At 26.2% G+C, this 14135-nt stretch overlaps 2 protein-coding genes across 2 annotated transcripts; both read left to right on the top strand.

Annotated features, from left to right (window-relative positions):
- Positions 1-403: 403 nt before the first annotated feature.
- VNE69_04216 (uncharacterized protein) lies at positions 404-1579 on the top strand (the record flags this gene model as incomplete). Its single annotated transcript, XM_065473468.1, has 1 exon — positions 404-1579. The coding sequence occupies one exon, from the start codon at positions 404-406 to the stop codon at positions 1577-1579; it is 1176 nt and encodes a 391-aa protein (XP_065329540.1).
- Positions 1580-10236: 8657 nt separating this feature from the next.
- VNE69_04217 (uncharacterized protein) lies at positions 10237-12419 on the top strand (the record flags this gene model as incomplete). The annotated part of the gene is made up of 2 exons (XM_065473469.1): positions 10237-11901; positions 11952-12419. 2 exons carry the CDS (start codon positions 10237-10239, stop codon positions 12417-12419), a joined length of 2133 nt encoding a protein of 710 aa, XP_065329541.1.
- Between the last annotated feature and the right edge of the window lie 1716 nt (positions 12420-14135).

A 14135-nucleotide genomic window follows, 5' to 3' on the forward strand; every position in this document is an offset into this window, starting at 1 on the left:
AATTTTTTAAAACAAGGCTTAAAATAGAAAATAGAGTATTTATACTGATAATTAGACTAGAGTGGAATTTGATATAGTATACGTTCAAATAAATGACAATCGTTATACTCTACCACTTTTGTATTTTATTTGTGGCTTCTTGATGTTTTAAATAAATATTAAGACAATACAAAATTAACTGTCTGATTAAATTATAACAAAATATTAATTAAATCACTAAAATTATTTGAATCTCGTTAACAATTTATATGAAGTATTTCGAACTACATCTTCATATATTGTGCCTGTGAGTAAATAGAAGTTTTATTTGGATATAATTCACTTTTTGTATTATAAAATAAATACATTAACTATTATTAAAATTTATTTCTAAATTAAAAAAAGTAAATCTACCCATAAAATAATGTTGTCTATATGTTTAGTTTATTGCTCAGAATTTCTTACTATAATAGACGAAGATGTTATCAATATTGGAAATCGTAATATTTCTTTACATGGTAACGATCAAAATGAAAAACTAGATTTTATGAAGTCTGAACAAGGAGTAATGTTTCAATCAATTGAAAGTATAAATGAGGGCCCTACGATATTATTGCAAAACAAAAAAAATTTGTTAAGTTTTGATGAAAAAACCAAAAAAACATATCATTTATTGCAAAATGTAAAAGAATATATCAAGCCTTCTTATTTTATTACAACATTTGCATCTAACGATCCTCCCATAGTGACAGATCAAAATTTTGAACTAGAAAATGATAAAAGAACAAATTACCTGCAAATGAGGAACATAAACATTGAATGCTCTACGTCTGAAACGCAGATATCTTCGTGTTCTAAAAAATCAGGAACGGAATCATTAAGCGTCGAAAAAGATCTTTCTAAACTCTACAAGCCAGAGGATCCTAATGATTTTGTAACTCCTAAAAAAGCATTATCTTCTTCTGACAAAACAGTTTCGGTAAAAAAAGAAAAAACTCTCAAAGTAAAACTACTAATTAAATTGTCAAGAAAATGTCAAAGTGAATTACAGCTTAATAAAAAAAAATTAGACATGATTTATAATTTAAATATTGACACTAATGATAATCTACCAAAATTTAACGACAAAATTAGAAATGAATATGAAAAAAACAGATTATTTACAAAAACAATGTTTACTCATTTATATCACAATAAAAACCATTTCTTGGAAATATTTGAGGCAATTGAAAGAGATGAAGTTCCAAAAATTTTTAAAACTAATTTTCTAATGATAAAAGATTTTTTCACATATATCATTGCGGGGTTGGAATTAAGAGAAAAGTCAAATTTAGTTTATAATAAACATACTTGTATCATAATTGAAAAAAATAAATTTTGGATTGAGATACTTGCATTGTTTAAGAAAACCTCAATAATTTCTATACTAACCTTATATAATAGCGATGTTCTGTCTCTAAATAATAATGAAGATATTGTCTATCATTTTGAACAAATAACAAAAAAATTTATTGTCATTCATAGAACAAGGAAGAAATATTTAAAATGTTTTAATGCTATGAATAAGTATTTACGCGATTTATTAAAATTTAATAGCTAAACTTTATATTCTTTTTGATTTTACACTATGTAATATGTTTTTGCCAAATTATTATAATATGCACTCTCGATTAGTAGCATAATGTTTTCTAGCGAGGAAAACATTATTGTCCTTTGAAGACGTTTTTTTCATAGTCTTTCCTATACTGTAACCCAATATAGAAAATTAATTAACGTGTTTTTTGCATATATGAATATAAACATTAATTCAAATCGTTAAGTCTAAGCTCTCCTATATGAAAAATGATTTAAGAGCTGTAGAATTCTTTTATATCATATAAAATATCTATAAAACAAGTAATAAATGAGCTAATATTGTATCTAAGTACACAAGGCCAAGAAATTACTTGTAAGAAGGGCGAGATTTATTATTATAAACAAAATAAATTTGTGGTTAAAATATTCTTTACTAGAGATTTATGTAGAATTAACAGTAATATATAATTTGGTTAGGCAAAATAATCAAAGAAGGAGAAAAACAACTTAAGAAAAAATATTATTGAAAAAAATGTGAGAAAAATGATTAAATTTGAAAACAGATTTCCTTTAAATATTATGAAAGCTCAGAATCAATGCAAGTTGTCTATTGCGAAATTATACTTTTGTAATAATTAGATTAAAAGGGAACAAAACTATCAACCCTTTCCCCGCGTACTACTTTCAAATTTGCCTCATTTATTTAGGGGGTCTGATTTTTACTAGCTATATCTGAATTCTATTTGAAAATAATGAAAATGAAAGAATTAGATTAGTCATAAAACTAGTGTAACTTAGAAATATAGAAAAAAATAGTTTGACAGATATATGCGATGGCTGTAAGACCAAAAGCAAAGGGGTTAACAACAGTAAGGTGTAAAAACGGTCATAGTGTGATATAAAAGATTATGAAATAAAACGACATTTTGTTTGAGTTTTCTTTATGAGAAATTAAATACAAAAGGCATACAAACTTCTCATGACATCCCATTAATGATTCAGTAGACTAGATTAGCTCAAAAGTTTAGATAAGTGTTGTATTGATAAATAGTCTTTCGTTGCAGTATATATGAGAGTGAGTGACAAAGATAGTTAACTCAACACTATGAATCCATCATGTTTATAGATGAAAAATGCGAATACTATATACATCATAAGACAAATATTCTGTGCATAATTATATTAAAGATCAGATTATATCCTCTAATTTTGTAACACTCAAAGTTATATTATCATATTGAAAATAAAATATTTCCGTTTTTAAAATTATTACGAATAATATGCCTCTTTTGTTGTAAAACGTTTAAAATATAACATTTAATTTAACATCTAATGATAAACATACATTCAATCTCTATTGAAATAGTGCCACGAATTCTGGTACAGACGGGCTTTAGAGTTTTCGACACGACATGCAAACATAAGATTAGAGTATTTTGGATCTAATACAAGACTTAAGACTATATTGCTGATTCTCGTTGCAAAACAACGAGATCATAGAAAACCAAAGACACAAGTAGAATTGGAAAGAAAAGTCTACTTACAAGGATCTAAAAGCCGAAAGGCATAATATATTAGGAAAATAACGAACGGAAAAGGATTTGTTAATGTAAACATATTTAGCAATACGTAAATGAAGAAAAACTTTACCAAAAGAAAAAAATGAAAAGCATATATCAAATCATCGACCTCTGAAAAAAATATATGATATAAATAGTAATTTATAGTTTGTATGTGAAATGTTTGTAAATTTTATAAAATAAAACGGTCTTAAAAGATTAATTATTTGGTGGTTCTTAACAAAACCTATAATATGATTAAACTTATCTATAAATTACAATGAATACATGAAAATAGCTTTAAAGAAAAAGTTACATTAATATAAAACAGTTTATGAATAATACAACCTTTGAAAATGCTAAGAATCTTAATTGTGATATCAATAAAACTCAATTAATGATTAAAAATACATACAGCTTATACTAATAACATGATATTTAAATCATGCAGTATGAAGTGTAGAGAAAGTCAAACAAGGTTTATTATATTTATTTACATTTTTTCTGTTGAAAGCAAACATGCTCAAATATCAAAAAAACAAGTACCGAGAAAATTATACAACTCTTACAAAGATATTCCTAGTCATCACCTATTCATTGAAGTTAACACGTTTTGAGCTCCAACGTTACATCTATCTTTGTAACAAGATTTTTATACATATAAATGTATCATAAAAGTTTACAAGAAAATAATATAAACTAGATGTTAATTATTAAAGAGAACTCATAGTATTACACAAAAAAACACCGTACTAGTATTTACATATCGCATTTCGTTTTACACCAAACACAATAAACAACATCATATGAGCTACATATAAATTTGACTTACATGGGTTTGCCGGTGTATACAAAATCCGAAAAATGTCAAATACGAAGAACCGCTCGAACCATTTCGATTAGTCTTTTAAGATAATTCAGTAAGAAGCTCTATTTACAATGTGGTAAGGCTACAATTTATATCTTATATACTACTTTCGTACATTCTGGAACTATAAACTCACATAATTTCTGGATTAAATATGAGCGTTCGAAAAACAAAAACCCCACAACCTGGATACATACAATTTACATGATTAAATCACTATAAACGTTAACACAACCTATAATAAGATAAGATCTTATACATATTAATAATAGAAAACTTTGTGGTGTTCGTCTGAATTTGACACCTGGTGCGTTATGTATCAAGAAATGTTTTTAACAACAAACTATGAGGACATTTTTTACTTTCATATATAACGACGCAGCATATTTACGTTATACATATTACACATTATGTTTTGTAGTATATTATAGCGATGTTCATCTTAATGCTTTTTGATTGGAACAAAAATCTTATTTAGATATTATAGTTGCAGTATTTAGAAAAATGTTTTATATTCATAACGTTTGTATTTTTTATGATGTTTTTAGTCAAATCTACTCTAGAAGGGCAAAGATGATCTTTTGTTTTTAGTTTAAAAAGTAGAATACAATTCATGTATATTATTTTATTTATGATGATAATAAAATTTATTATATGTTTTTTTTTAGTTTTGCAAATTCAGACACCACGCACAAATATTAATAATGAGACCATATATATACTACTTGTAACATACTATTTATAATTATTATAAACAAAACACTGTAGTTGTCGTAGTTGTACTTTTGAATAGTTTTTTATGTCAGTTTTTAATCCAAACACAACGCTATTTCCCTGTTCCCAGAATATCCAAAAAAATTTTTTCTTTGCAGACAAGAAATTTGGCGAAACCTTGCATATTGACTGCCGAAAGTTGAGTAAGATCCTTTTAAACTAAACGTGAAGATTTTACTCCTAAAACTTTTACAATTAACTTTTTTTTGCAACAGAATCAACGCATCCATTGGATTTTTCTCCGAGCAAATGTTTTTATCTATACTTCAAATAGCGTATAGAATGGCCGCTAGCGAATATATATAACAAGCATGGCTTTGTTACCCGAGGAGAAGCATATTTGTCTAGCTTAAAACTTCTTACAATCATCTTTTTTCTCATACACAGCTTCTTACTCTTCCACATCACAAACATAGCATTTGATTGGGCTTCGTCGACCACCTGTCTTTAAGGTAATTTGCCTGTCCGTGTTACAGAATCCTTTCGGCCAGGGTCTACGAGACCTTATGTCGTATTTTGTCTAGTCTTTTGGTTAGCTCTATGATCTACATTAGAGTGCTCCAGACATGAGCTCCAAAAGGACGGATCAACAAATGTTTTTATAGATTGATGAGTCATCACAATGATTATATTGGTTTTCAAGCATAAGGGTCGCTTCTATACTAGATCTTAATCCTTTTGGGCCAGGCACATAAGTTTAATTAAATCAAATAATAATTATCGTGGACATTTTTATCATTTGAATTGTTCCAACTGCATCAATAAAGTAGAAACAATTTAGCGTCTAACTAAACAAAGCTACTACCAATAACAAATTTTTATCGTTATCTTATAAACTTAATCAAAGAATTATAATCCATACAGAAAAATCTACCTTTAATAAAATAAGATAACAAGGCTTAAAAAAAGAAGTTTATATCTTATAAACATCTTAAAAATAATAACTAATGTCTTTGATATTGATTTATAGATGTGATATACATGACTACATTAAATTTCAGGTGTCATAAATATCATCTATCGCACACCACTCAAAACACGCCACCGTCTTGTACAGCCTATCACGCCAAGTCAAACAAACTACAGAAGTTGCATAGTTAATACTACATTTTGAAGTACACAAACGCTTTTATTTATTTTTGAATAAATTATTGAATTATAAATGTAATTTAAAAGAAAGTTTGTTAAGAAGTAAGCAGTTATGCAGCAAAAAAAATGAAGTCTAAGGGGGAAAATAATAGATATTATCATCATAACAACAAAATCAAAAAAATAAAAATTATATTTAAAAGTTATAAAAAATATTTTTCTATAAATATCCAAATCCCAGAAATACACAACAGTAAAAATTTAAATTTCACATTTTTGAACCGTATGAAGTTATAAACTTTACAAAAAAAATTTTCGATATTCGGCCAAATTAGAAATCTTTTAGACAGTATAATGCTACAAAAAAAAACTATCCGTGATTGTTTATGAGTTAAGTTCGATTTTAACTGCATTAAAAGCAACTTTTAGTTTTTTTTGTTAGCTAGATAAACACAAAAATAAACAATATTACTTTTTTATCAAGTTCAGACTACTTGCTTTCCACAAGCCAAATTGTATTGCTTGTTAAAAAGAATCAACGATAACGGTTATAACATTATAAAAAGAAAAACGTACTTAATCTCCATCAACCCCATAAACATCAAGAATTAATAAAATAATCACATCATATGATAAATAATCTGTGGTATGTGTCCAAAACTTTGTTACATCAACCAATTATACGATGAACCCGGAAGTTTAAAATCACGACAATTTACTGAAAATAAGACTTTGTTGCATCTGAAGGAAAGGAACATGTCAAATTTTTTTGCTTGTTCTTCAAATTAAAAATCCTTTTCTTTGACATTATTCCTTCTAATAACATAGAATGTTCTAAATCAACAACCCCTGGTATTCAAATATATAATACGAAATAATATATAGAAAAGAGAGATATCTCATTCAGGCCAAAAATACTTCTATAGAATGATTTTTTTTCACAATTTTTTTGTACAAATTCACTTTAACTTTAAGTTTTTACATATCAAAATTAAGAGACAAGAGAATTGGTCAAATAATTAAAAGAAGATGCAACTAAGAGATTTGTTTTTTGTTTTTATTGCTTTATGTGGGAGCTATGGCAGTCTGGTGGCCAAAAATCTCTTAAAAGGAATTTTTAAAAAAATCATCCCCAAAAATGAAAAGTCAAGAGAAAAACCTTTTGAAATTTTTTTAAAAAATATTGAAAAAACAAGCAAATCATGTATAAAATGAGGTTCTATAAGTAAAAATATAATGAAAATTTTATTTTTCGATGTACTTGGTCTAAATGTAGATGTAAATGTTCTTTTTAAAAACAAACCATTCTACAATAACAAGCTTGGAATTAATACTATGTTATTAATTATTAAATTATGGTCTGTTAATGTAAAGTATAAAGTTATTGCGGAATTTTTTTGAATTTGCATAAAAAGTGTAAGAAAAATCATTTCTTTAACACTAAATTCCATCGAAAATTTTGTTTACGTTGAAACAGGTATAATAGGAGGACCTGGGATTGTTGTGGAAATAGATGAAAGTAAGTTTGGTAAAGTAAAATACCATAGAGGCCATAGGGCAGAAGGGGTTTGGATTTTCTGAATGGTAGAAAGAACACCTCAAAGGAAAATTGTGTTTGTTCCTGTTGATAATAGAAGAGCAACTGCACTAAAAGAACTTTTAATTAAATATGTTCACCCAGAATCTATCATACATAGTGATTTCTTCTCTTCATATTCTAGGTTGTGTTCAATTTTTCAACAACATAAGACGGTTAATCATTCAAAAGAATTTGTTAAAAAAAATAATTCATGCCATACTAATACTATCGAAGGTAATTGGAGCGCTGTTAAACGTGAAACTTCCATAAGGCATAGAACAAAAAAATTAATAAAGAGTTCTCTGTTAAGATTTATGCTTAGAAGAAATTTTGAAGGGGATTTGTTTGATAAAATTATTAAAATGTTTTTTAAGTTTTTATTTTTTTTCCTCTTGACTTTTCATTTTTGGGGGGTGATTTTTTTAAAAATTCCTTTTAAGGGATTTTTGGCCACCAGACTGCCCTTTAACCCTTTATGTGTAGCTATAATATACCATCAAATATTTTTTATATTTTTGTGAGTTCTAATTTTATTTTATATGAACAAAATGTCCATCTTATCTAATAATTAATATACAAAATAAGTCCTTCAACAGTCTTGTGTTCATAAGAACAACGTGTTTGAGGTATAGATAAATTGATAAAAAACGATTACAAGTTGATAAATCGTCATCTCTTGTAATGTCAAAGCTAGCAAGTTAATATGTTATAAAGTAACTGTAATGATAAATAATATATTGGCATAAGTTTTTTTTTCTATTCGCGATTTTATTCATTCCCAAAGTACCAATTTTATTTTTGGCTCGTAAAGATTAAAACAACGGACTAAGATATGAAAATCATATAGTCATTTGCAGAGATCTTTATAGAGATCAAATGAAAAAAAAAATTTACCAGACAAAACTTAATACTTTCATTTAGAAAAAAGTAGATTAAAAAATAAAGAATATCTTCACCCATGCAAAAACTTAAAAAATTCATATTAAAGGTAAAATGTTTTTGTTCGGTGAATTTTAAATTTATAAAACAATAAAAACATACTAGAACTTTTTTGTTTATCAAATTAATTACATTACATATATCAAAATAATTTTTATCATCATAAGGATAATCGATCTGTCAATTGCCTTCTAAAATTTGTATACTTAATTTTTTTAACAGCTGAATTTTGCAATCTATCAAAAATGACGCTTATAAATTGGTGTCGGCTCATTTAATACATTACCACAAAACCAATTTTCGAAAAGGTATTATATTTTTTACACAATTTTTTTGAGTATAAAAAAAATCCATAACTTGTTGAAAGTATAACATGTCAAATGACATTCGACTCAAGATATTTGACATGGGACATTTGGACTAAAAATTCCGTAAATTAATAAATTCATGTTTTCTAATAACAGTTTTGCGTACAACATATCTATTAGTAGCTTTTATTAAGATCTAAAATTATACCTTTTGCTTTATTTGGGTGAAAGATACCACAGTACCCCACATTTGAGGGTGTTTACTTTATTTTTTCGAACCCCAAAAACGAAGTGCAAAATAAAGGAGGAGCAGGAAGGGGACAAAAATTACTAAGCACTTATGATATTAAAAATAACAAATAAATATATATTTATGTACAGAATCATATTTTAATACAAGTTTTTACACTTATATAAATTAACAAGCATTTTTTACCCTTCTGATTTATTAGAATTGGGGACCAACACGCCCCCCTCCAAGGGTGTTCACTTTATTTTTTCGAACCCCAAAAACAAAGTGCAAAATAAAGGAGAAGCAATCATTAGCACTCAAATTACTTGCATCTTTAAACAGTAAAAATACCAAATAATTATATATTTGTATACGAAATTTAATTTAAAAAAAGAATATAACCATAAAACTATATAATTCTAAATAACTTAACATATTTTAAATTAAATTTTTTGATTTAACAATCTGTATAGATCGTTGAACATTTATTTAAATTTTCTTATATAAATAATATTTATAATTTTAATTGTTGGTTTATTATAAAAGTAGATTTTTGAAGAAAATCTACTTTTATAATAAACCAACAATTAAAAAAAAATGGAAAAAATAAGAAGGGCAAAAAAGATACAACACAAATTTTGACTATTATAACTAAATTTAAAATTAAATTTTGAATAAAAGCATGTATTTATTTGTTATTTTTAATATCATAAGTGCTTAGTAATTTTTGTCCCCTTCCTGCTCCTCCTTTATTTTGCACTTCGTTTTTGGGGTTCGAAAAAATAAAGTAAACACCCTCAAATGTGGGGTACTGTGGTACCTCGCCTCCGCTTTATTTAAATGTATCTCGCTAATAAAAATTATTTATTCCTCATATATGTCAAAGATTTCACATGAAATTCAAAAAATCATTGTACATGTCAAAAATTATGATTAATAAAAAAATATTCTGTAAAAAATTTTTGTCCTACAAAATCTTACAAAATAATTCTAATGCGTTCTAAAATCAGAATTGTTTTTTATATTATCGATAAAATAAACAATTTCTATATGAAAAATTGATCATAACAATGTTCAATTTGTATATGTATTAAAGAACAAAGTATATATATAATAAAAAGAAATAAATTTTTTAAGTATCCATATTCATTATATTTAATTTGGCTGTATTTATTTTTAAACAAGCTGTCAAATACTTTGACGTTTGTAGATGTTTTTGAAGTTCCAAAATGTTACCATTTTCTATGAATCTATATAACATATTCAACATAAATAATTTTATGCTTTTTTGTAATTTTTAATTTAATTCATATAATTTCGATTTTTAACCCTCTATGAATATTGTTAATTTTCTTTCTATACTTCTTTTTTTAGATGCGTTCGAGATTGTATCCAATAGAATCAATTCAACACTAACAAATAAAATAGAAAACGGAGATTACACCAAAATTGATTACGATAAACGATATATGAGAATATTTCTAAATTATAATATTGCGCGCAATATCATTAATATCGAAATCTTGCTGGATCTCAAAGGGGTAACAATTTATGAAGATAAAAAAAAATTAGAAATTAATTGCACTAACAAATCTATTTATACTATTTTTAAGGAGTTAGATCGTCTTATATTATTTGAACATAAAAAATGTCTAGCTGATTTTAACGTTTTAATTTATAATCCTAATTGTTTTGAAATATGTCCTATTTTTAAGAATCTAGTCGATTATCTAGTAATTGAGAATATTAAAAGAAAAAGCCAAAAAACACGTGATTTTATACATTATGAATACATCATAAAACATGATTCTCTTTGGTATAAAATGTTTACCAATTTAAAAACCAAGTGTAACTATACAGGCGACACTTTAAGTTTTCCAGAATCCCCAATCACCTATATTAAAAGATGCGACGCACGTTACTTGTGTATTTGTATTAGAATAGATAGAATTCATGTTTTTTTTGAGTTAAATATTAAATATCTTGTCGCTGATGACATAATAAATATTTCTTATGAAACTACAGAACATGACAACGAAGTTGATAACATGATATGTAAAAATTTGAAGCAATTATATGATTCAATATACGTTGATGGAATTTATACTCGCGATTTCGCCTATTTCTCAGATTGTACTGAAAACCAAATTGATTTTAAATTTGTATTATTTAATATAAAAATTAATGGAGACATGGTGATTTTTACACAAATGTCAGGTGAATATGTTTACAGTTTACAAAAGGATAATCGGATAACTAAGGAAATTTTTTTAGAGTTTCAAGAATTTTTTAGAAAGACGTCTCTCATTAAAAATTTAGAAGAATGTCACAATGAAGTTGAGTTACTTTTTAGATTTATAGAAACGAAAGATAGATTAGAATTTCTAATTATGAGATTATTGAATAAAGAAGGCGCATTGAACATAATATTTCAGCATCTTTTATTAGAACAAGAATTAATAAAAACCTCAGAACTAAATACAATTTCGAATAGTCAAGAAATTGAAAAAATCAAAACGCTTATAAAAAATTTAAAGAATAAGTTATCAAATCACATTTTTTTAGCAAGTAGTTTTTTAATGAAAATTTGCTTATTACTAGAATTTGAACGTTTTATAAATGAAAATGATATCAGTGATAAACCACTTATTATAAGGTTGAAAGAAATTGGAAACTTTATAAACACAAAAAACAAAGACCAAACAAGAAATAATAAATCTACTAACACAGAAGATATAGATTTGATTAAAATATATCACGAAGTTGTAAAATTTCATTTGAAAGATATTCAACAATATAATTATAAAAAGTTGAAGATAATTTTTGCGATAGCATCATTGTATACAGGAATTGAACAGTTTAGGTGTGAAATAGAAAATTTTTACACTATTATGTCGAAAGACCAAATTCTCGGAGAATTAAGTCTCGATAAACATGCGATAGACAAAAATATTGTAATATTAAAGAAAAAATTGTCTGAAAATATGAAAAAACATGCAGTAAATGAGACTTCATATCGGTATAAAGACAGTGTAAGACAATTTATAAGTTTTTTTATGAAGAAAAATTAACTCATGCATTATACCAAATTAAAACCAATGCTGTAACTAGCAAAATATTAGATTCATGTGACGACGAGGAATGGAAAAAGTTTGAAAATCATTTATGCCAACAGGGAATTAGAAAGATTGAAAATATATTAAGTTATCATAATTTAATGGAATTATCAGCAAACAAGTTAGCAATTATTAGCGAAAATTTAATAAATGAGTGTAAAAAAGAAGAAGTAGAATTATTTTTACAAAAAATACGAAATAATATATATGAAAACAAAAGAAATACTATTAAATCGAGTTTTGTAACGTCGCTCAAAGAATTATTAGGAAGCAAATTTTTGAATGAAAATTATAAAAAACCATTGAGAAAAAACATCACAGAATTAAAAAAATGTTGGTTCAAAATGAACTATTTGAAATTATTAATAATACTCGAGCAGAAAAATTACATGATGATATAATTAAAATTTTAGAAGATCAAGATAGAATATAATTTACAATAAATAACTTTAAATTTCAATATTATGAACTCGATATGTTTTATAAATAAGTCATTATTATTTTTACGTATAATTAGTGATAAATGTTTCAGAAGATATTAAATTAACTTTTTATCTGATATTGCATATTTGAATTATTTTTTACCTAATATTAAAGCAAAAATTTCATTTCTGAGTTTTTACGAAAATAATATTTTAGTAAAATGATTAGATCCTACAATAAAAATACAAATGAAAACTCTTTAAAATATATTTGATAAAATAATAGTTATAAAATATGATTGACACATTAAAAGTATAAAAATAAGCCTTAAAATTGATAAATACAAAAAAACAACTGATTAGTTTAAGCATAAACAACAAACTATTATTCTTTAGTTTTTGTGATATATTTGTATAATTTCTATCCCCATTATGATAAATAAAGACATGGGGGCGATACCGAATCGTCAGTTTACAAGTGTGGACTGTGGTCTAGAGGCCAAAAAGTTATTAAAGGAAGTCAGAAGAATAATGTATAGGTTGGAGATGGAGGAAGTAGAAATCAGTTTGTGGAAGCAGAGAATATTTATGGAAGGAAGTGAAGAAATAAAAAATTTCATGGTAGAAAGAATTAGTAAAGAGGACGAATATTATAAAATAATTGAGAAATTAGAGGAGGAAATATGTAGAGAAGAAAGAACTAAAAAAGAAGAAGAAAATAGGAGAGAACTTATGGAGGTCATAGCTGAGAATGTTAGAGAAACTGTGAGAAAAGAAATTCAAGAGAAAGATTTAGTTTTAAGGAATACAGTACAAGAAATAAGAAATAATAGGAATTGTTTTAATTGTGGGAAATTCGGCCATATGGCCAGGAACTGTTATGTAGGAAGGAAAAATAGTCAGGAAAAAAATATAAATTTTAATAAGTACTTAAATTTTGACGAAAACCAAAGTTGTAGTAGCAGTAATGATAATAAAGGATATAATCCAGGTGGAAAGACAAAAGAGTTAAGTTAAAGGAATGTAGTAATAGTGATAGAAGACAGAAAGAAAGAATAAATGTTTGCAATAAAGAGACGAAAAGAAGATTACTGAAGAGAGAATTTACGTTGGAAGATCTCAAAGCGAATTATGAAGAAGTTTTTAAACAAAGAGATGAGGTTATAAGTTATTGTACATTAGAGAAGTGTAAGATAGATACTCCAGAGGGTAAGAAGATAGTCAGAAAGGGACAGACGATCCCACAGGCTTTGATCAAACAGACTGAGGAATATATTAATGATTTAGAAAATAGAAAAATTATAAGAAGATCGTCTTCGGAATGGCGAAACCCAATAAGAGCGATACTTAAACCAAGTGTTGAAGTAAGAGTAGTTAGTAATTTTATAGGGTTGAATGATTTAGTCGAGAAAGACCCGTATGAGCTAACGAATATGAGAGAAATAATAAGAGCTACGCAAGGGTCGATAATATTTACTGTTGTTGATTGCAAAGAAGCATTTTACCATTTTGAAATCGAAGAAAAAGATAAACATAAGACGGCGTTTGAATTTAATTATAAAGTTTACGAATGGAATAGTATGGTGATGGGATACAAAATTCCCCACAGATACTACAGAGAACGATGAATACGATTTTTGAGGATTTGCGAGGAAATGGTGTGGAGGTATACATGGACGATATAGTAATACATGC

Source organism: Vairimorpha necatrix, chromosome 4 (genome assembly GCF_036630325.1).
Source record: "Vairimorpha necatrix chromosome 4, complete sequence".
Lineage (NCBI taxonomy): Eukaryota > Fungi > Microsporidia > Nosematidae > Vairimorpha > Vairimorpha necatrix.